Below are 23,282 nucleotides of genomic sequence, written 5' to 3' on the forward strand. Positions count from 1 at the left end.
CCAAGACTTTTGTGTCTCAAAGCAAAAGTGTCTCAAGTATTCCTCTACCCACTTATTTACTCTCTCTGACTGGCCATCTATTTTGGGATGATATGCTGTACTAGGGGTCAAGTTTGTTCCAATTTGAGAGAAGAATTCTTTCCAAAAACCCATCATGAATTTTGCATCCCTATCACTCACAATCTTCTGTGGAAGGCCATGCAACTTGAAGATATACTTCACAAACTGATTGGCCACTTGTGAAGAAGAATAAGTGGTCTTGGTAGGAATAAAGTGAGTTGTCTTGGTCATTCTATCCACCACCACCAGAATACTATTCCATCCCTTCGCTGTTGTGGGCAGTCCTGTGATAAAATCCATGCTGATGTGTGTCCACTTACCCTCAGGAATGGGTAGGGGATTTAATAGGCCAGCAGGATGAGTGTTCTCAGTTCTATTTTGCTGGTATTGCTCACAGCTCTTTACATACTGCATTACATCTTTCCACAGACCCTTTCCAATAGAAGCTTTGTTTACCCTTTCATAGGTCTTACCTAGCCCAATATGTCCTACCATAGGTGAGCTATGAAACTCAGCCAAGATCTGATTTTTGAATGAGGAATGAGGGACCAAATAAACTCTATCCAAGTCCATTCCTTAAGCATATTGTGGATAATCCAAACATTGAGGGTCCTGAAGTGCAATGAAAATATCAGCAGATTCCGGATGCTCCATATATTCCTCTTGGATGTCATGAATCCAATCCTTGTAGAGGGTAGTTGACTACATAACATTGACAAGACCAAAGCCTAGACAAAGCATCAGCTACCACATTATCTTTGCCCTTCTTATACTCAATGTCAAAGTCATAGCCTTGCACAAATGCTAACCATCTCCTTTGCCTTGGGGTAAGAGTACTTTGTGATAGGAAATACCTCAAGGATCTATGATCAGTTTTGACCTTGAAGTGGCTGCCATATAGGTAATGGTGCCATTTCTTTATAGCATGAACAATGGCAAGCATCTCCTTATCATGTGTAGGAAAAATAAATTCCTTGTCACTCAGCTTCCTACTCTTACAGGCAATAACTCCATGACCCTGTTTTAGAACAGCCCCTATGCCCCTGCCACTAGCATCAGCTTCAATAAAGAAAGGCTTTGAAAATGTCAAGATAGGTGCTGAAGTGAGAGCTTCCTTGAGATCATTGAAAGCTGCTTGGGCAGATGAACTCCATGAGAAGGCTCCCTTCTTGAGCGAATCTGTTAGAACTGCAGCTCTCTTGGCATAGTGCCTAATAAATCTTCTGTGTAGAAAGAAGTCAGACCAAGAAAACCCCTTAACTGAGTGAGATTTGAGGGTGTTGGCCATTGCTTTACCACCTGGACTTTTGCTGGATCCATTGAGCTACCCTCAGGTGAGATGATGTGACCCAAGTACTCCACCCTTTGCACCATGAAAGAGCACTTACAAGGTTTGGCATATAGCTGGTGCAGCCTGAGAATCTCCAAAACCTTAGCAACATGCTGCAAATGCTCTTCCTTACTCTTGCTGTATATGAGTATATTATCAAAGAACACAAGTGCAAACTTGCAGAGATAAGGACCCAAAATTTGGTTCATCAAGTACTGAAAGGTAGCTGGGGCATTAGTGAGCCCAAAGGGCATCACTTTGAACTCATAATGTCCTCCTTCAGTTCTAAAGGCAGTTTTACTCTCATCTCCCTCCTTGATCCTTATCTGATGGTACCCTGACCTGAGGTCTATCTTTGAGAAGTATGTGGCTCGGTTAAGCGCATCCAATAGGTCATCCACTCTAGGGATAGGAAACCTGTTTTTAATTGTCATTTTGTTTAACTCCCTATAGTCAATGCACATTCTGAAAGTCCCATCTTTCTTCTTAAGCAATAGAACAGGAGAAGCAAATGGGGATTGACTATGGGTTGTAAAGCCCTTATCCATTAATTCCTGAATTTGTTTAACCACTTCATCTTTTTCTGCCCTTGACAGCCTGCAGGGAGCTTTCTTGACAGGTTTAGCCCCTTCCTCCAAATAAATGGCATGATCCACTTCCCTTTTTGGTGGTAGACCAGGTGGGGGTTCCCTAAATGAGTCCTTATATTGCTGTAGCAAATCCAGCATGTCAACATCTTCAACTTTGAAGTCCTTGCCAGATTTTTGAGTGCTTTCAGCTTCAAGCTTAAGTGCAAATAGACTCACCTCTTTGTTCAAGAGTCTTCTAAGTCGTTTAACAGTTAATTTCTGAGGATGAATTCCAAATAAACAAACTTCCTGAGCCCCTTCTTGGAAAGTCATGGTCATCCCTTTGAGATCCATGGTGAATTGACCTAGTGTTCCAAGCCAATCACAGCCAAGAAAGATATCTATAGGATTAAGATTTAATGCAAATAAATCCACAGTACAACAGTATTCTGAAGAGAGCTTAATATCCACATCTTTGCAAATCCTTTGGCTGGTAGTGTAGGCTCCATCAACCAATTCCACCTTCAAGCTATGAGGTAGTTCACCACTTGGGAGCTTAAATGATTGAATAGACCTGGAATTTATGAAGCTGTGAGTACTTCCTGTGTCCACAAGTACATAGACATCTCTGCCCTTAACTTGCCCTTTGACTCTAAAAGTAGTAGGTCCACTTATCCCACTTAGAGCATTGCTGGAAATGACATACAATTCTGACTGAGTATCCCATGCCACTTCTTCATCACTAACAGTTCCATTGCCTTCAGCTTCTCTGCTGGGTTCACAGCAAGCAAAAGGATCCTCAAGATGATAGGACATCCTTGCTGTAGTTGCATCTGAAACTGACTGAGCAGCAAATGGTAGTAAATTCCATGTCCTAGAGCTGTCCATGGCTCTCAACTCACCAAGATTGAGACCCCCAGGATTGAAGACAAAGTTCTCATCCTCTATCTCATCATCTCTTGGAGCTTCTTGACCACAATCATGGTAACTCTTCAGGCTCCTCATACTCCTCCTCAGATTCTGAACCTCAATGATCATGCTCAGCTTACTTGAGGCTTACTTTGCCTTGCATGATTTGTTGTGATCAACACTCCACTTTTCTCCACACCTAAAGCATAGTCCCTTCTTTCTCCTCTCATCCATTAGTGATTGGGGAAACTGTTTTTGAACCTCCCTCCTGCCCTTGTCTTGATATCTTCCATCAGCTTTGGACTCTTTGGCAACAGGAGTAGTCTTTGAAGCATTGAGGGTAGGATATTTGGGAATTGTTCTACCTGGTACACCATAAGCTGAGGCTGATTGAGAAGGCTTATACCCCATTTGAAGTTTTTGTTCACCCATAGACTTCCTCACACCATAATCCATAGTACTTGGCTTCTGGAAAGTACCTATCCCAATGACCTGCTCCCTTGGATTATACTTGGGCTCACACAATTCTGCAAGTTGCATGGCTTCATCCAATGACTTGGGTCTAGAGGCCATCACATCAGAAGCAATAGAGGATTGAAACCTAATCATTCTCTGTTTTTCATCTATCCCTCTCACAAACAGGAAAAAGCTTCCAAAACCGTTTTATAACTGATCGATTTTGAACCAAATCATACCATTGACACGAGTATTGATTTACAACTAAAGGAGAGAGAAATGTGACAACCATTTCCTATTTGAACTCCTCCCATGTGGCCATAGGTAGTCTAAGTCCCCCTTCCACTTCTTGTAAGTAGTGCCTCCACCATGTGTGGGCATAGTCCTCTAAATGTAGGACTGCGAATTGAAGTTTGGCAGTGTCAGTTCTAGGGCTCAACTTGAAGTAATCTTCCAACTTGCTTAGCCACTCATAAAGCTCATTTGGTGAGGTAGACTCTCCCTTAAATTTCTGCAGCACTATTTTGTCCTTGTAGTCCTTGCCCATACTAGAACCTTGCTCCATTTCTTTTTGAATATCAACCTGAGTAGACTTCACAAACTGAGTGAAAGACATAGCCTCTTTAACTTCTGAATCTAACTGATTATAAGCCATCAACTGTTGTGTCAAAATTTCACCTCTCTTAAGTGACACTTGGTACACTTTGGATGAACTGGTTCCACCTTCTGGAATTGGCACATGAGCTGGACTTGTTTCTGTAGTACCTTACAGATTTGCATTCCATGGGGGCACATGATAGGAAGGTTGTTGTGGATGAGTTTTTCTAGCCTCTGCGATAAATCCGCCTTTTCCTGAGTTCAAACCACCCTGATTTGGTTCCATAACCTTCTTGGGAACATCCTCCATTAGGATTTCCTTCCCTCTAGGTTCAGCTCTATTCCTCACTTGATTCACATCACTCCTCATATTTCTTAGCTGAGTGAAAGCATAGTCAAACTTAGTCTTGGATTCTCTTTCCACATCATCAAATTTCTGCTCCAGCATTACATTGAGCTGCCCAACTTGACCAGATAGCTTTTGCTGCTGATCCATAAGATGCTGCATCATTTTATTTTGCTTCTCCATAATACTTTGCTGTTGCTGCAGCATTGTAGCCAGAAAACCTTCAAGATCCACTCCAGGCCTGGAAAGAGGAGACTTGAGAGGTGATTGGGAGGTAGACCTTCTTGCCAATCCCTCATCTTCTGGCTCTTGCTCACTAATATGGACTTCATCCCCAAGTTCCAGGGCTCCAACATGCTCTTTTGCCTGGCTCATTAACTGAGTGAGCTTCATCATACTCCATCTCAGATCTTAGATCTTGAGATATTTTCCCCCTTCTGGAATTAGATGCAAATTTCTTTGGTGCCATAAGATTTCTTTGGCTAGGCAAGATAGAATAGAGTAGATTGGCCTGCAAAATCAGAAACCCCCAAAAATTTTCGAAGTATCTGATCGGATAATACAACTGCGCCACCTGTAAGCTGAATTTCGAGCAGATGTCAAGGTAAACGATCTTCAATGGAGTCCATACTTAGTTCATGTGCTCCAGAGGCTGAGGCGACTCCTTGGTAGCAGAGGTATCACTATTTGCAGTAGGGAAACCCTAATTCGAAGCAGAAATGCAGGTACAGCCAGTCAAAAACGCTGATAACTCCCCCACGTGGACTCCAATGTCTACCAAAATTTAGGAGCAGCCTGTAGAGCCTAGGTCGACCAGCTTGGTGCAAGAAGCTTCAACTTCTGAGCAGTACTTGGCTAGATCGCAATTTAGGTCAAATTCGCCTGCGCCAGTCAGATTTTTGAGCAATTTCTGGGTCAGACCTGCACCATTTCGTGTTTCTTGCACATAGGAGTGATCAGGGAAGCAAGGGCTATCCAATGATGCTAAAATCCCCAAAGTCTGAGCACTCTGAAATTTAGGGTCTCTGCACAGTCCGACATGTGGCAGCAGCTGACTGGGACACCTGACGGCGGTGAATTTTTGCACAGCAGAAGTAGGGATAGGCCTCAAGATGGCATGCTCCAAGTTCAGCAAGTTTGGACATGATTTTCCCCACAATTTGCCATGAAAAGGGCTCTGATACCAAATGTAACAAGGTCAACTACTAGACTACTAAACTGCCACTTAAACTAGTAAACAGAACAGAAGAGATAGACAGGTAGGGTTAGAGACACTCTCACATGAGAGGGCATGGACTTGCAGCTCCATGGGGCTGGCTAGCCATTGCTAGGGGATCCTTCTTGGGATTGAGTCAATCACCAAAGGGAGTAGACTCCAATTTGTATTATGACCAAAAGGTGCAGCTGAAACGCCTTTTTATATTATTGGAAAGTGGGCCAGCAACACATCTGCCGTGGAGTGAGTGGCAATGACCTCTCAAACCGAGTCTATGGGGGGTTTTTTTGTCTATGCAAGGAGGGCAGCACTGAATCTATACTAGTCCCCTTAGCTATGGGAAAACCCCTGTCTAAATGTGCTCCCGCTCCCTCAAAGACCTATGAGCCGGACTGTGTGAACCATGCCATAGATCCTCGAGTGATGTATAGGGTGCCTCTCATCATCCTACTGAGAAAATGTGCAATGCCCTGCCTGATTCTCTAATACTAGGCCTCTTTGCAACCCAAATACAGTGTCAAATGGACTCCAAGGTTGAAAGGCATCTCTTGCATGTGGGATCTTCTCCAAAGTCTGTCTTTAGGTGCCGGGAGTCCACTGTGTTGGAAGAGCTAGAAGAACATGGAAATCTGCCTCTTTCTAAAGTCCTCTCCAAAATCAGGTGTGTAGGAACAAAATGACACCAAAGGATTCCTAGTGTTCTTTTTGGTGGGTCTACTTTGGTATTCTTGACTATGTAGTCCAAGAAACAGAATGTCTCGTAGGTTGCATCAGTTTACTCCCACTCTCCCATATCCCATGGAACATGCCGGACGGGGCATCTACCATAAAGCTAGAGACACCATGGATGGCCCATGATGAGTGAAGGGTGAGGGTCTATCTACCATTTGTCATCACGAAATCTGACCACTCTGATCGTGTGAAGTATAGCACGGCATCTTCTGATAGTTTGACAAGTCTCCAATCCTCTAGAAGAGTTTCCAACTTTTCTACCCTTCATGCAAAGAAGCATTGGCGAGATGAAAGGTTAAATTTTCTGTTTTTTCTTCAGATTTCATGCAATATCGTGGACCTGATGGAGCATATCCTTGGTTTATATCATTCCATACGGTCCACAGGTGTAAAGCCCTGGTCCTTAACCTCTGAACTTGAGGGACCATGGCATGCAGGCCTTTAAAAAATTATCATTGATCCGAGGTCAGGAATCATTATGTAAACTTTTGCACAAGTTTCTTCTGTTTCATTTTCATCCAATAAAAGTCAAAAGTTAGTGCACATCTCTACGCTGTATATTTATTGGTGCAAGCCAAACAGATCTTAAATGCAGCTCGAGGAAATTAGGTCTTTCAATGTGAAAGTAATAGCGCCAAACAATCTGTTTTTGGTATCTCAAAGGGTTTTGTTAATTAATAAATTGCAAACTATGTTCACCATTTTATTTTTGTAATCTTTTGAATGCAGGTGTTGCCCAATTTCTCTGCAACAGTACAGCCTCTATTTTATATTGAATCTTGGTCTCATTTTCCAAAAGAACGAAATCGCCTTTTCAATCTTCTTGTTGAGACAAATGTATGCCATCTATTTTGTTTTTAAGTTTTCATTCATGTTTAATTGCAAATATCTATCCATGGATTTTGTTTGCATTTAATGAATTTTTTTTTGGCAGGCTAGCGGTGTATTATTTATAAGTGGGGATGTCCATTTTTGTGAAATTACACGGTATGATTGTGGCATAGGGTATCCACTATATGAAATAACATCAAGTGGATTAACTCATGCTGTGGAGCATGTGGTGTCACCACCATGGTCATTCCTTATTAGACTTGCAGCATGGCTTATCCCAACTACTATGAGAGTTTATGATCCACATTGCAGATATAGGTCATGCACATATGGTATAACATCTTTAAAGTAGGATACGTTTTTTTCCATGCTTGCAGGCATTTTTAAACATGTAAGGACTCAATTAGAAGGATACCTTGAAAGAAAGGAGGAAATGCCCCTTACAGTTATATTGCTTGCAGGGAAACAGAATTTTGGCACGATAGGGATTGACTGGGATAGCAAGCCAGTTTTCATCACTGTCCAAGTTCGAGATGTTAATGGGAGGCACGTAGCTGGAACAAATATATCATTATTGCAACTGCAACCTGGACCTTCAAACATGAATCCCTCTCCAAAAGAGATGAGAAGACACTGCACTTTGGAAGTTGACCTACCTTGGTTTTCCAAGTATTTTTTGGCAACGGTCTTCATTGGGACCCTTTGCAGTATGTATATCAATGTTTTGACAAGTACAGTTAAAATAATAGAGTGCTAGTACAATCTCTCAAGGGCCTGTGTGTTAAAAGGTTTCTTTACTGAGCAAGTTATCTGTGTGTGCAGCAACATCATTGGCCTCTCTATTGTGTATGTACTACCTCGGGATATTGGTGAGGAAGATTGTTAAGACAAAGCTTGAATGAACATGCGAATGTATCCTTTGGATAAAAATTCCAATGATACATGATTCCCTTTCTATTAAATGGTTTGTACTCATGATACTTCTCCATGTGGCTTGATAATATGGTCTTTGCATAGATGAATTCATAAAGGTTGCAAGAAAGGGGAAATCCACCTCTTTTTATGCACTATCCTGGATGTTGTTCAAAGGAAATGCTTCATAAACTAATGGCTGTTCAAAGTATTGAACCTTACATACCTTGGGTTTTGCTACAACGTAGGGTATTTGGATTACCCCCCCCAAAAAAAAAGAGGAAAGACTTCTATTGAGCATCAAAGAAACTCCAAGAGCAAAGATCGACGGAGGAGTACATCATGCAAGGATTGGGTAAACAAACCTGGCCATTTGAACTAATTTTTGAATGTTCCACATTGAGAAGACAATTTGAACTGAAGAGTGATGGGCTTTGAAGACAGCACAAGATAAATTTTAACTGAAAGTCGGGCAATAATTTTCCTCGCTTATATATCAGTGCAGAACAGTCCCATTGTAGCAATTGGTGGCTCCTGAGCTTAATGTTCAAGAATGGATTAAAAAGAATGAAAAAGTTTTTAAAGAGTAACCATTACAATTAGAATTTTAGAGAATGGACTGTGTAATGTGGCATACAGATCTTTTTTCCTGGCTAAAGATTATTGGATTGTTCATTACCTTCAGTACCAGCTAGCAGTCTCCTTTACGTTGAATTTAAAGAGGTGAAGAAACATCTGTGGCATCTTGATGATGTTTACATTGACTCCATTTCTAAATGTAGTGATAATTTGATTTCTTGGTCGTGACTAGTGATTAATAATGACTAGTGGAAGATGTGTTGAAGATGCCGTGGCAGCAAGGATGATGGGCATAAATCGTAATTTTGATGTCCTTCGAGCTGGGCAAGTAGATTATGATCATTACAATGCCACAAAGTTATGCTAATATGCTCATTGCTTTAAAGAGTAGACATCTACTGCCTGTGTACCATGGGAGGCTACTCTTTAAATATTCTCTAGATCATCAATGTGAAATTCTCTTTGCTTTTTATGCCATATTTTGAAAGAGCGCAAGTAAGAAATGGGTGGAATGGGACATAATTGTTGTTTCCCTATTAAAAGTAGAATGAACAAAGGAGAAATTCTCTCTAAGGATTGGTGTTGAAGAGTCCGCAAAAGTGGCTATCAATATATAAAGAACCTTTAGGCTCCCATAGAAGTCATCTCTTTAAGAATAGGACCAATGTTATATGTTGAAGGATGGGCATTGGGCTTTGTGCTGCCGGACAACGATTTCTTCCAAAAGAAAGGGCGTGGGAGAGGTTGCTTTGGGAATTGTTTCCCATTGTGGTACGATGAGTACCTAAGTTCACCAAATCTGGAACCGGAGTCCACCACGGCGCGCTTGCCTGCCCTAAATATTTCAGCTTTCTGGAAGTAACTTACTAATTGATTGGATTCAACGCTGCAGACCCAACCTTGAGAAATAAGTAATTTATTGAAAGTTAAAGAACTCCCGAAATTTTGTCGGGGTTACATTGACTCACTCTCCCGTGGACAACCTACTTTGAATACTTTCCTCCTGTCTATAACTTGCCTCATTCGGAGGAAGGGAGGGTAGGGGGGGATGGTACGCAGAAGGAATGCCCTGATAGTCTCGAGGTTTTACATGCGTATATTGAAGACTGTATGGTCAAGCTGCATCGGTGTCAAATCAGGACTAAACAAAAAGTTAAGCATGATCTCCACACCATCAACCTGGTTCGTTATAAACAGCTTGCGGAGCAAACGATGTACAAGGCGACCTTGAGCATGTTGGAGGTTCCTCCCTCTGGACTGGTATACGATGCATCCCGATACTCCCAAAAGCTAGCACATGGGGGGCGAAATTTGGCAAAAGTGGGGTGCCCTCAAGGAATATGGATGAAAGTATCATGTTCTTTTGGCTCCACAATGAAAACGGATAGCGAAAGTTTCATAAAAAGTGAGTTTTTAAAACCATTTTTCCCCCAAAAAACAGCCAAAAAGTGCAGTAGACTACAGTAGACCTCGATGTATGAAACTTTTGAAGAAAAAAAACCATTGGTAGCTACTAGAAGTCAATCTACTGAAATATCTAAACTTGAAAATATCCCCCCTTTGAGTAATTAGTACCTTTACTAAACTAAACCTGAACAAACTGAGATTTTCAAATGAAATCCTGAGTATCCACAAAAGCATCATATTGTAAAAGAGGAATAAATTAAAATGGAGCCCTTCTTTGCTAGTGGTGGAATCACAGCGCTTACTCAGCTTCCATCAGCATTTATTAGCTCTCAATTCATGCTTTAGACGACTAAACTGAAACTTGGAAAGCACATCAGATTCACCGACTTAAAATTCACATTCCCGTAACGAACCGTAGGAACATGAAGTGAGGGAGAGAGTTGGACTGCAGCATGAGCATACACAGCAAACGTGAGAGAGGACACCAACGTGAACTATCTAATTGACCCCTTTTTTTTTTGGGCCATTGAGAGCTCATCAAAATTGGATGAGCCTAAGCCTAAATAAATGAAATAACTCTAGACTAGCCTACATGTCCATACAGGTAACATAAATGTCCTACATACCCCCCCCCAATGGTATGGATGTGATACTTAGGAAATATCTCAGAAGTACGAGTACAACTGGTGACCTGTTTTTGTCCAATATGCCACTGAGCCAAAAATACGGAAGTGCCCAACTTTGGGAGGTTTACCATAGAGTGCTTGAAAAGGCGTGATGCTTCCCAAAGCTTTGGTCGGTTGTAATCACAGCTTCTCCTCAAAAAGATTTGGACAAATTCCTCTAAGAAAGCATGCAGCGGGTCATCTCCAAGAGAGACCTATTTTTCCTCTCCGCCACAGGATTTTGATCAGGAGTGTATGGAGTTATAAACTTATGCTTGATGCCATGCTGTCTCAAATAGTCATTGAAGGCATCTAACTTATGCTCTCCTCCATTATCTGAAAGCAATGTTTTGATGTCTTACCTTTCAAAGTGAATCCGCATACTTTTTCTAACATTGAGAAGAGATATGACCGGACAACCCACAATAATGACAATTACCTTAAAAAGTTTTCTATTTGAATTTTCCTTAGCTAGCTTTGAGGCATTTCCCCCCTTTGGCTGCCATTTACTAGGCACCTTTTGTGGCTGCTATTGTGAAGCCTTGGCTGGCTTATGATGCATTTTCTTCCCCTTTCCTTTGTCTTGGATAGTATAAGCCTGTTTGAAGCATTTGAAGTTGTGCATTCGCTGCTCCTTGCAATAACAGCCCTACCACATCATCAAAAGATACACGTGCAACACACAGTGTAATATTCAGCGAGGTAACAAATGTGTGATAGCAAGGAGCAAGACTATTCAGTGTGATTGAAATCATTTTCTTATCCCCAATGCTCTCATCAATAGCTGCAAATTGATCATGCATATCATTCAATTCAGTAATATTATCAAGAATGGTCTGATTGTCTTGCATTTTTGCCTCCTTGAGTTCCATGAACAAGAAATGGGCTTGATTCTTTACATTGTACATATTGGCAAGTTTTTATCCCAAGCATCCTTTGCCAATATACATGATTTTAGATTTTGCATTACCGATTTCTTCACTGAATTCACTATCACTAGTGAGAGAACTGCCCCCTTAACTCTAACTTAAACTAATTTGACTTAAAATGAATCAAGGTTTATCATCTCAAGGAATTCAAACTAGTTCCAATGGGTAGCAAACATCTTGGTGAGGCTCTCGCAATTACTACTAGAATGTCCTCTAGGTGCCTAAAATATAAGAGTAAGAAGACCATATGCAACATGATGCTTAATGAATTGAAACTTTAGGTCTACGTTCTCAACAAGAAGAATGATGTTTATTTTATGCAATTAAAAAACAACCTTTTGATTGTCACAATTGATTTGAAGATGTATTTCCACAGGGGAAAAACAATTGCTTACAACAAACTGTGTAGTGTGTAGCCATACACCATATGTAGTGGTAGTAGCCAATGCCATATACTTTGCTTCTATAGATGACAACACAATTGTGTCCTATTTCTTTGAATAATACTAGATGACTAGACCTCATACGAGCATGAACATTGAAGACATGACCAAAGTTGACTTATGGGTGTTAATGTCTCCCCCATAGTCATCATCTAACTATCCTTGTGAATGAGTGGATCAGGGTAAAAAACAAGGAGGGAACAAGATTATGATAGTGTAGGTCAATGGGTGAATCTTACCCTGTGTAGAGTTATTAATATTAGCCTTGCTACCACTTTTAGGGCGAATCCATCAAATTTGAGGCTCCAAAAATTAGCCCACCTTTAATTTTGTGCTAATTTATCAAATTTAAAGCTCTAAATATTAGACCAGCCAACTTGGAAAAGCCTCTAAATTAGCCCTTGGGCTAAATTCACCGCCAATTTTTTCCTTGGAGTGGATTTTTCATGTAAGAATAGACTATACCAACATCTTGTGCGTAGAGGATCCATTGCATCTCAAGGTTTTGAATGAGATGAGAAGCTTACTAGGTAGCATATGAAATGTCTAGCCTAATAAAGGTGACTAGATAACAGATGTGGTCGACTGCCTATTTATCGGATATGCTTCTCATAGCTTCATAGTGCAAAGAGACGTTATCTTTGAGCTACAGTTAACTCTGTGTCAACATGAACTCAAGTAGCACAGAATGGGGGTGTGGAATAGTGGAAAAGCTCCACTTGTACTTATATAAGGCTCTTACATGCAAGTTCTTCTACATGCATGCTCTACATGCAAGTTCTACATGCAATTCGTACATGCAAGTTCTACATGCATTCTACATGCAAGTCCTACATACAACTTCTACATGCGCATCATAGATACAAGTTCTACATGTAGAGGGAGAAAGTATTACAATTCTTACATGCAGAGAGAGAAGATCTCCAACTTGTATAAATACCTCATGATGGAATGAAGCCCACACTCTTTGGGGCATTGTGTTGAGTTCTATTTTGGTGTTCTATGCAATTATCTCCATACCCCCTCTCCTCCAACCTTGCAACTCTCCTCCTCTCCCTTTCCTCCTCCCTTCTCCTCTCTCTCTTCCCCACTCTGATGCTCTTACACCTTCTTTCTCTCCCACTCCTATGTTTTCCCTAAACCCTTACCCTCCTAGATTAGTTCCTTTGACCTCTATTATCTATGAGGGAGACAACTTCTCTACCACGTACTCTATTATGAACCCTAGATCCCCCTTCTAACTTTGATCCCCCTTCTAACCTTGAACTCCCTTCTAAAACCTGGAACCTCCTTCCAAACCTTGGAACCTCCTTCTAACCCTAAAGCCCTTCTAAACCCTAGATTCTCCTTCTAGCCTTGTACTTCGTTATGAATCCTAAAACCTTTTCTAAACCTTTCAACCCCCAATGGAAGCGAAAGCCTTCATTACCCCAACCATGTGATGAATGTTCCTTTCACACATGCATGCTTAATATTTGGTTCCCACATTTGATCCTAAGTCTCTCACCGAAATATGACCCAAGGTTCTAAGCTACACTTATACTACAAACGATGACAGTGATATATCTGTAGGTGACAAAAAGCCTCGGAACCTTGCACACCTTGCTCATCCTGTGGAAGCCATGGGATAAAGCCAACACCTACGTCCATCCATGTCACCACATGTTTATTCGACTGCATCTAAAAAATTGAAGGATGTCATGTACATATCGTTGCTGGTGCAACTTCATGTTACTTATGTGTTGATCTCTCTAAACATAAATACTCATTTTTTATCATCCCAAATTCAAAAGAAATTCAAGTTTTGTTTTATTGGAGGAAATCCAAGTTATTACAAGCTAGGGATCATAAACATATAGGCCAATGATGCAAATAGAATTTAGAGCATGCTTGATGTTACTATAAGGCATAATGTGATAAAAATTTGTCGAGTTTAGGCAGAAGTGAATCCTTTGGTACCAAAATGAGTGGATACTTCTTCCATCCATAGAGGCTCTACAACAAATGACAAACTTTCAATTGAATTTAGAGCATGCTTGATGCTACTATAAGGCATAATGTGATAAAAATTTGTTGAGTTTAGGCAGAAGTGAATCCTTTGGTACCAAAATGAGTGGATACTTCTTCCATCCATAGAGGCTCTACAACAAATGACAAACTTTCAATTCCTAGTTGGGTATCCATGTGAAACATGTTGTTCTCCATCAAATCATAGTCTCCATCAAAAGGGTATAGCTGAAAAAAGGATCCACGCACGATGTCTATTGCATTCTCACTCCAAACTAATTCTAGGTAGAAGTGATGATCACTACCACGTATGTGCAAGGGCTTGTCAAGGATTAAAGTGCCAACATTGCATAAGATTTAGATGGGTAACAACTTAAACCTATCCCATCTTTGTGATTGGCTCCATGGTGGTATGCACTATGTCCTTAGTGATCACTACCATGTATGTGCAATGCATGGCCAACTTGTGTGTGTGCGTGCGTGCATGTGTGTGTCCGTGTGTGCGTACGTGCGTGTGTGTGTGTATGTGTGTGTAAAAGAATTAAAATGTCAACACTGCACAAGATTTAGATGAATAACAACCCTAACCTAGCCCATCTTCGTGTGATGTTCCATGGTGGTATGCACAATGTCCCTAAGGACAGATATCGTAAGCACACTCCCAAGGATAAAAAAGGCATCTTGTCACCTGTTTGGAGTCAAAGCATGCAAACTCTTTAGTAATATGAGACGTGTCATCATACACTCTTACAATTGAAATAAAATACACCTCCACCCATAGATGCAAGATGTAAACTTTTAGCATTTCATGCATAGGAGGTTGATGGACTACTCACAAATCATGTTGTGCTACTAAGCCCACAATTACTACCACCAAATCTCCCTCTAGGTCAACAACCGCCACCTTTCAAACTAGTGCACTATATTTGAAGCTCTCCACTCTAATATCACAAATAAGTCTCTAATCAAGTTGTTCATATAGAGAACATGCAACATGGAAGACATCTAAATGTACAAGTTGGAGTATCTCATTCATTCAAGTCCCCTGAAAGCTAGAGAATGCGGCCTTGTGGAGCTTGCCAACGTCCAAGGTGTCATAGACTTCATCTGCAACTTCCAAGGTGTCATAAACTTGAGTCTACAACATGGAGTTTCATGAGCTTATGTAGGCCCAAAAATTTCAAGTGACTTAGTCGATCATGCAATTGTTTCTATTTGATTGGGAGGAGCCTAGGGCAACATGAACACAGAGAATGCCTTGGACAAGGAGGGAAAGACAATGGACCTATGGAAAAAGAAAAAGAAGTGGATTTTTCTTCATGATGCAGCATTTTGATTTCACAACTCTCTCTTTAAAACTATATACTAGTGCCTTGAGGTGTAGATGTAGCTATGACAACTAAGGGAAGATTTTGGAATAGGCTTAAAACAAAATGCAAATAAGAAACCAAAATTTCAGCCCCATTAAGAAGTCCAATTAGAAGTTTACTATAGTACCAATGAAATTCAATTCACTATCAGCTCCAAGGTAGCTTAAAGTGGACTTGAAGAATGATTGAACTCTCAATAGACTAATGTTTTGGTTGTACTTGTATTAAGAAACCATGTCACATTAGGTTATTACGATGAGGCAGCATTTGAGGTGGTGGTGTACAACAATTGCAACATTGGATCAGAGGTTGAGAGGCAAGTTTCTTTAATTATTTTGGAATGACTTCGAGATCCCTGATGTTGACCAAAAGATTTGTCATTTTGTTGAATATGTCCTATTGAGAATTATTTTCTTTGAGGGATGACAAGATTATTGAGGGGAAAACCATGTATTGTTTTGTTCATTAATGAGCTACCTGGATCTTCAACCTGAACTTGTTCATCTTGAGATTTCTAAAGAGAGTAGTTGGTCAGATTACCCATAATTTTCCCTTTGGTCTCTACAATCATTTGGGTAACCTTTTGGCAAGTGTTACTACGAGGTAACCTTTTGGACTCTTTGTTCATAGGTTAAAATTTGTTATTAGAGAAATTTATAAGGGACTAGAATTTTGGCTTTCTTTTTCTTAATAGGATAAATTTGTTATAGCAGACAAGTATGAGGGATTTCCCTACCACATGTTGCATCTCATTATGTAACATGATATTGGAACCAAGGGGGGTGATAGGTGTACAGCTACGAAAAACACCTACAAAACAATCGAATTAAAAAATCAAAATAATAGACATATTGTAGTATGTCTCTAAACTAGGGCTAACCTAAGATGATGGATCTAATGACAAGGATGTTGTGATGGAATGGATTAGGGGACCTATACACCTAATTCCTCCATTAGCCTTTAGATTGCTCATCTAAACTTCCCTTCTGTCTATTCTAAAGGTTCCTTAATCTTAACAAATTATTCCATACATATAACCTAGGCTAGCGACTCACAAGACAAGTAAGTCAAAAGGCCATTTTCTCAATTAGAAATTGAATTCATTCTTTAGGTGGAAAGGTGGAGTATCCCAATTAAGCTAAGGTTAAAAGCATAGCTACAAAATTTTTGTAGATGGGGAACTCGAAATGAAAATATCCATTACGCTCTTACATGATCTTAACACTAGGCTACATGGAGATATAATTGTGAAAGAGGATTAAGGGTTTTAAATTTTAACTCTCATACATAAGACAAGAGGCTGGTCTTGCCCTCATAAATAGAGGGACATCCTAATTTATCACTCTCATATTTACCCCTCTCCTTGACTTTCCACCCATCCCCTCCTCCCTTTTCCACTAATTAATTGTTGGGTTATGAACAATGGCAAAGCGACAATATGAAACTCACTCAATTTTTGTTAATCAGAGTAGCAGCAAGGGGTGTGTGTCATGTGGGTGGGGGTTATGTGTGTCTATGAGTGATTGCGTAGGCACACTTGCACATTGGTGTGTGTCTTCTGTGCCATGAGAGAGAGAGAGAGAGAGAGAGAGAGAGAACTGGAAGAGAGAGAAGTGAGAGACAGACAAAGAAGTGAGAGAGGGAGAACTTAGAGAGAGAGAGAGAGAGAGAGAGAGAGAGAGAGAGAGAGAGATTTTTTCATTTTTAGACGCTCTTCCCATCCTCACTTGTCTTAACTAAAATTATTAAAGTCAACAAGTCACCCTGTAACCATACGACGTGGGTTCAACACAAGGGGTAAACATTTTTATAAATGGAAAGGAATATGGGTAGGGCTAAATATTACCCTTTGAATGGATGTTGTATGTAGGTTTAAGGCAAAGCATGTAACCAAAATAACTCGTGATTCCCTCTTAAACCCCAAAGTATTGGTAAATTGGTAATTGGTGGCATGAGATAAGTTAAGATGCATAAAGAGAACAAATATATCCTCCATATAAGAGCTAAAATTTCTTTATATCAATAAATTGTAGATGTCTCCATCCTTTGGCATGGTTATTATTTGAGAGAACATCTTGCCCCAAGCTCCAAGAAACAAATATTCCCAATCATCCCTCCATAAATCCATTCAAAAAGTGAATAAATGTAGGTATGTAAAGAAAAGGCTACACAAATGGGTTCAATAAAATTGTACGTCCATAGAAGTCAACATAATTTCAACAAAGTGTTAAAAGGGACTATCATTGCCTAATTGTTTCAAACCACATCTATTTACCTTGAAATATTTTATAGAGAATGTATGTCCATGCCATTTATAACAATACAACTCAACTCAAGAGAAAAGTATGTCCACATGGTTATAAAAATACATCAAGAGAAAACTTAACTCAAAGTATGTTCATCCGCCGTTTGTAATCCTCTATAGTGAGGGTTTGGGTGTGACTGTGTGTCTCACTATGGGTTCCCAAAAGCACCCCATAGGCAGCCTCGATACATTGCTTTCTCGCAAGGAAAGCTAGTGCAGCACCAGCAGTGCCGCCACCATATTTTTGAAGTCGACCTAGGTCAAGGGGCAAGTGAAATTTGTGCAATTGGGTGAGACGCTTGCTGAATGAGGGTGGAGGATGTGTATCCACAAGCTTGCCAGATTCAACCATAACTTCTTGCACACCACTACTAGAGTCAACAACACTTGGCAAAGATGTTATGTCAGACTTGGGGGCAAGTGGCACACTCTTTGCATAGTAGTTTTGTGAGCGTGTCCAGCGACGAGAGAAGGGATCATAGCCAACATCACCAGCACGAAGATTGCCCCCTTGCCGACGTTGGGAGGCAGTTTGGTAGTTTTCAAAGCGGTTTTTACGGTTCATCTCAACTAATGCAAGTGCCTTGGCATCACGTGCCCCTCGATGCTGGGTAGCAAGAGTCTCTAGGCGACGGAGTTGTGCTTGCAAATCCTCAATCTCAAGGGGGTCTGCATCCTCCTCCTGCCGTGCGAGTGCTAGATCACGAAGGATGCGGTCCCTCTCTGCTGCAAGGTTCGAGGGTCGGGTGGCAATGAGCTTCTTCTCTTGAAGCATACGCTTCACGGTGGCAGCCGAGTACACAAAGGTTCCGGCCTTGAGGATCTCCTGGCGCTTGAGGGCCACAAATAGGCCGGACACGGGGCGGTGGACCTGAGCTTGCCACTCTTCGAACTCCTCCTTGAGGGGAGGCTGGTCGGAGACGCGGACCATGCTGGAGATAGACACGTCCTGGCCCCAGGCGAGGCTGAGGAACTTGTGGGTCATGCGGTGCTCGAGCTTGTAGATGCGGGAGAGGTCGGAGGAGTCGACGGCGCGGACCTGGCAGAGGTGGTAGCCAGTGAGGGAGTTGTCACCGACACCGAGCCGAACGAAGCAACCAACGATGAGGTCTTCAAAGTAGGGTTCAGAGAGCCAAGTAGCAAGCTTGGATCTTCTGATGGTGATACCAAGGAGATCTTCAAAGGAGGCGGCTTCATGGGCAACATTGTCTTCTGAATCATCGTCTTCACGTTCACCACCAACAGGAGCTTCATCAACACCACCTTCAAAGCCGCCATAGCCAGTTTCTGAGCCTTGCTCATCATCATCTTCTTCTTCTTCTTCCTGCAAAGAGCTTCCTTCTTCTGATGAAGAGCTTGGTGGTAGCTTCTCCTTTCTCCTCCTCCTCTCCATTCCCTGCATGTCCTGCTGCCTCGTCTGCCTCAACGCCACCAGCTCATTCAACGCCTCCTCCTTCTCCTTCCTCCCATTGCTGCTCGCCCCCCTCGTCTTGCTCCATGTCGCCCTCCCCCTCGTCGCCCTGCTGCCCCCAGCTCCCTTCCTGTTCTCCTTCTTCTTCTCCCACTCACCTCCCTCCACCTCCGTAGCCTTCTTCTTCCTCATCATCAGGAAGTTGTCCCTCCTCTCCCCCCTCTCTAGTAGTAGCATCTCCCTCTCCAGCTCCGTCATCGCCTCCAGCTTTGCTCTGTCCTCTTCGTCTTTGTACAGGTCGCTCCCGAACGAAAGCTCGCTCTCCGAACCCCCACCTCCTTTTTGTCCTTCCTCTTGATCTTCGTCGTCGACTTCTTCGATGTCATCTTGGCCCTCCTCATCTCGTTCTGCCTCGAAGCGCTTCTTCAGAGGAATCCGCCTTCTGCGGCCTGCGTCATCCAAATCATGTTCTTCTTCGTCTTGGTTCCTGCCGGATCGAGAAGAACTGTCATCCTCGTCCGAGCTTGAATCCACAGCATGTCTCAGTCGGCGCTTTGGAGGAGGGCGAGCATATCTACTACGACCCGTTGTTCGCCCAGCCGCCTCCAGCAGCATCTCGTCCAGAGAAGGATCCACCATCGTGAACACCTGGCGGTTGAATTTCTCCTGCCACCAAAAAGAAAAGCTGTCGTGATATAAGGGAACGAAAATAGAAACGAAAGATGCCTCGTTTTATGAATCCGAAACGTGAGGAAGAAGAAACGAAACGTCAGTAAAACTGTGCCAGAAATGCTTCGAGAAAGGGCATATAAAGAGGGAGGGTGAGGGTCCAAACCGGCTGCTGGGATGAGGAAGCAGCGCAGCTTGGATGAGCAGTGAAGCTTCGTGGAGAAAGAAAAGGACGGAGAGCAGAAAGCAAGATGTCAACATGCAACCAAAGATGAAGGCTTCTTCGTAACCGTTCGCATGCCATGATACTCCACCTTTCGACACGTGTCCTTGCCTCCACGTTAGATAGTTTTCGCACATTCCCACATGGAATATTCTTGCCACCACGTCTCCGGAAAATCTCTCTCTGCATTATTCTCCCCTCTTTGGAGAAGGGTATAGTGAGGAAGGAGTCCTCTCGGGATGGATTTCAAAGAAGGTTCGTAGGCATTGCCATAGTGAGAGTGGTTGCTCGCTTGCCCCAAGGCGGGTAGGGTATAGTGACCAGTTTGCTAAAAATCAAAAAAAAAATTTTCCCGTTCGGTTGTGGGTATGTGATCTCGATCGTTACCTCCTCCTTTTTGGCCTCTGCCCCTAGGGCATGAGGCATTGGCCTAGTTCTAAGAAGCTAAATTTCCATTTACCCCCCCCCCCCCCCCTCTCTCTCTCTCTCTCTCTCTCTCTCTCCTTCTGCTGTTGCTTCTTCTTCTCAACTTTTAATTTGCCCGAGCAAGCCTCTTGAATGTATCTAACTTGTTTTTCTCTTTGTATTTCAAGGTGTGACGACCCTCCTGAGTCGCCAAGTCATGTACCTGTCATGTGGCAGTCCACCCACATGGAATTTGCTTAACAGTCCTCCAACTCAACTGCGTAGACACCTAGGATCCCTGCTGGCACCCTGGCAGATGCTCCATTCAGACGCTCCAACATGTTCTTGATCTGATTCTGTTGTTGTAAAGATTGTTGTTAAAAGGCCGTTGAGCTAGGAGTGTAAGAAAACAATACAACGTCTGTGCTCAACAGATAACAGGATCTCGTATGTAAGAGAGAGAAGCTGATAGTATGGAGAATCCAAAAATTGATTACTGTAAAATTGATACAATAGATGGCGTTGCCTCCCAACTGTGCGCTCCTATGTGAGAAGCTTTGATGGCGTGCTGGAAACAGTAGAGGACGGAGGCTAGATGCCAAGGAATCAGGGTTGCTGTAGCCAGTAATAATGATGGGCTTCACGGGCTTGCTCTTATATAGCCACCAGTCGTAGTCGATTAGACCCAATTGGGAGACTGACCAGTCAGCCCAAAATAGCCGACTGGAGGTCGGTCCCGAAATAGGCCACCGACCACACGTTAGATTCGTGGCGCAGAATAGAGCCATTCGGAATCATCTGGGGCTCCAAATGGGGCCCCGCAACCCGAGAGTGGGCTGCCCCGGGAAATGCTCCGTCTACCCTTAGTGCGGTCAGTCATGGGATGCCTTCCCGCACTTGCATGTAGCCTAGTTGGCAGTGTGCCAACTCTATCTGAAGCCGTCCAGCCATCAGGCCACACATGGCCCCCATCTAGTATCCAAACCAGGACCTACTGAATAACCGAGCTACTCAAATGCCTTCTCCTCATATGGGGGGGCTTACAAGTAGAGTTAGCTGGTTCCCACGTAGTTACACGAGAGTGGAGCATTGATATCTAACACCCCCCCTCAATGTCCACCCGTAAGTGAACTACTTTTTCGGCCCAATGCCAAGTCGATGAAGATGCCTCTCTAGCAAGTCTCTTCCAAGAGCCTTCGTGAAGATGTCTGCAGCGTTCTCTGTAGTTGGGCAGTACACCAAGTCGACCTCTCCATCCATGATGAGTTCGTGTACAAAGTGATATTGAATCTCAATGTGTTTTGTGCGAGCGTGGTACACCGAGTTCTTGGCAATTGCCATGCAACTCTGATTGTCACATGATAACTGCGTAGGCTTGTTCTGCACTGCACCCATGTCCCCTAAAATCCTCCTTAACCACATTGCCTCACAAAAAGCAAAACATGCTGATTTGTACTCAGCCTCGGTAGAAGAAAGAGCAATTGTAGGTTGCTTCTTGCTGACCCATGACACAGCTCTAGATCCAAGTGAGAAACAGTAACTTGTCACTGATCTCGTGCTGTCCACATCTCCTGCCCAATCCGAGTCACAGAATCCGGTCAAGATGTTGCCCTTGGTATAGGTGATGCCATAATCAAGTTAACTTTCTTTGATCTAGTCGAGAAAGCCGAATCTTCTCCAGTCCTTGTCTTTTGACGCATCTCCTCCTCCAGAAGCATCGCGCTGAAATCCTCAAAGTTGAGGGGTGGATTTTTATTCTGCGTATTCAGCGCCGTAACAAGACCGTTGTACTTTGGTAGGAGAATCCGTATGCACCTTCGTGCTAGATTCTCGTTGGTGATGGTGATGCCAATCGCAGTCATCTGATCGCGCAGATTCTTCACCCTAGTGATGAACTTCTCTGACGTTTCAGACTTAGACAATTTCTCGTTTGCGAGTTGAGTCTCCAGATTCTGAATTCGCAGTCTCATACTGATTTTTCAAGACCGTCCATGCCTCCTCCGCTGTGGTGACATGTTGAATTAACGCCATGACAGAATCAATTACACTGCAGACAATAAAACATAGTGCATCTGCATTTCTTCTTGTCCACGCAAGAATCTGATCCGTAGTTGGTACTATTTGTTGTCCTGCATTGCTGGATCCAGTCTCGCAACCGGCTTCACGTCCACCCCAGTAGCAGTATCCCAAAGCTCGTATGCGCTTAGCATGGTCTTCATCTTGAACTTCCAGAGTGGATAGTTAGTGCTGTCCAACTTTTCGCTTTCGCCGAACGGTGGGATTCGCAGTCTTGCGGGCTGGGCCATCTCTCACAATCTGCTTGCAAACAAAAACACACTACCAAATCTTCTTGCTAGAGCCCAAGCTCTGATACCATGTAAGAAAACAATACAACATCTGTGCTCAATAGATAACAGGATCTTGTATGCAAGAGAGAAAAGCTGATAGTATGGAGAATCCAAAAATTGATTATTGTAAAATTGATACAATAGATGGTGCTGCCTCCTAGCCGTGCGCTCCTGTGTGAGAAGCTTCGATGATGTGCTGGAAACAGTAGAGGATGGAGGCTGGATGCTAAGGAATTAGGGTTGCTGTAGCCAGTGATAATGATGGGCTTCACGGGCTTGCTCTTATATAGGCACCAGTCATAGTCGGTTAGACCCAATTGGGTGACCGACCTAGTCAGCCCAAAACGGCCGACTGGAGGTCGGTCCCGAAATAGGCCACCGACCTCATCTTAGAACCGTGGCGCAGAATAGAGCAACTGACCTACAGTTATTGATCGGCCCAGAGCCATCCGAGATCATCTGGGACTCCAAACGGGCCCTGCAACTCGAGTGGGCTGCCCCAGGAAATGCTCCGTCTACCCTCAGTGCGGTCAGTCATGGGATGCCTTCCCGCACTTGCATGT

At 42.7% G+C, this 23,282-nt stretch overlaps 2 protein-coding genes across 5 annotated transcripts in view; one reads left to right on the plus strand and one right to left on the minus strand.

The window, feature by feature from the left end:
* The window catches only part of LOC147902529 (Calcineurin-like metallo-phosphoesterase superfamily protein), a 42,978-nt gene extending 34,376 nt beyond the window's left edge, over positions 1–8,602 (plus strand). For 2 of the 4 annotated variants that reach the window (XM_087373299.1, XM_087373300.1), the window contains 4 exons: positions 6,945–7,052; positions 7,150–7,378; positions 7,508–7,753; positions 7,869–8,602. In XM_087373299.1, the coding sequence (XP_087229425.1) occupies positions 6,945–7,052; positions 7,150–7,378; positions 7,508–7,753; positions 7,869–7,948 (663 nt within the window). In that variant the 3' untranslated portion in view covers positions 7,949–8,602. Of the gene's footprint in view, positions 1–6,944; positions 7,053–7,149; positions 7,379–7,507; positions 7,754–7,868 lie in introns of those variants that run through there. The other 2 variants (XR_015540863.1, XM_087373301.1) reach the window with 2 other exon arrangements.
* Positions 8,603–17,745: 9,143 nt separating this feature from the next.
* On the minus strand, positions 17,746–19,713 carry LOC147902530 (protein RTF1 homolog). The gene is made up of 2 exons (XM_087373887.1): positions 19,447–19,713; positions 17,746–19,395 (listed from the first exon to the last, which is right to left on the minus strand). Exons 1-2 carry the CDS (start codon positions 19,711–19,713, stop codon positions 17,746–17,748), a joined length of 1,917 nt encoding a protein of 638 aa, XP_087230013.1.
* Between the last annotated feature and the right edge of the window lie 3,569 nt (positions 19,714–23,282).

Source organism: Dipteris shenzhenensis, chromosome 4, assembly GCF_047967505.1.
Source record: "Dipteris shenzhenensis isolate YYH24624 ecotype China chromosome 4, Dip_SZ_1.0, whole genome shotgun sequence".
NCBI lineage: Eukaryota > Viridiplantae > Streptophyta > Polypodiopsida > Gleicheniales > Dipteridaceae > Dipteris > Dipteris shenzhenensis.

What these genes read in the sequence shown, in the direction of transcription:
- LOC147902530 (XM_087373887.1), bottom strand. Translation starts at nt 19,713, where the DNA reads ATGGTGGATCCTTCTCTGGACGAGATGCTGCTGGAGGCGGCTGGGCGA. An exon ending in GCCAAGATGACATCGAAGAA is followed by an intron (nt 19,396 to 19,446) that starts GTCGACGACGAA and finishes GGGGGTTCGGAG; the next exon opens with AGCGAGCTTTCGTTCGGGAG.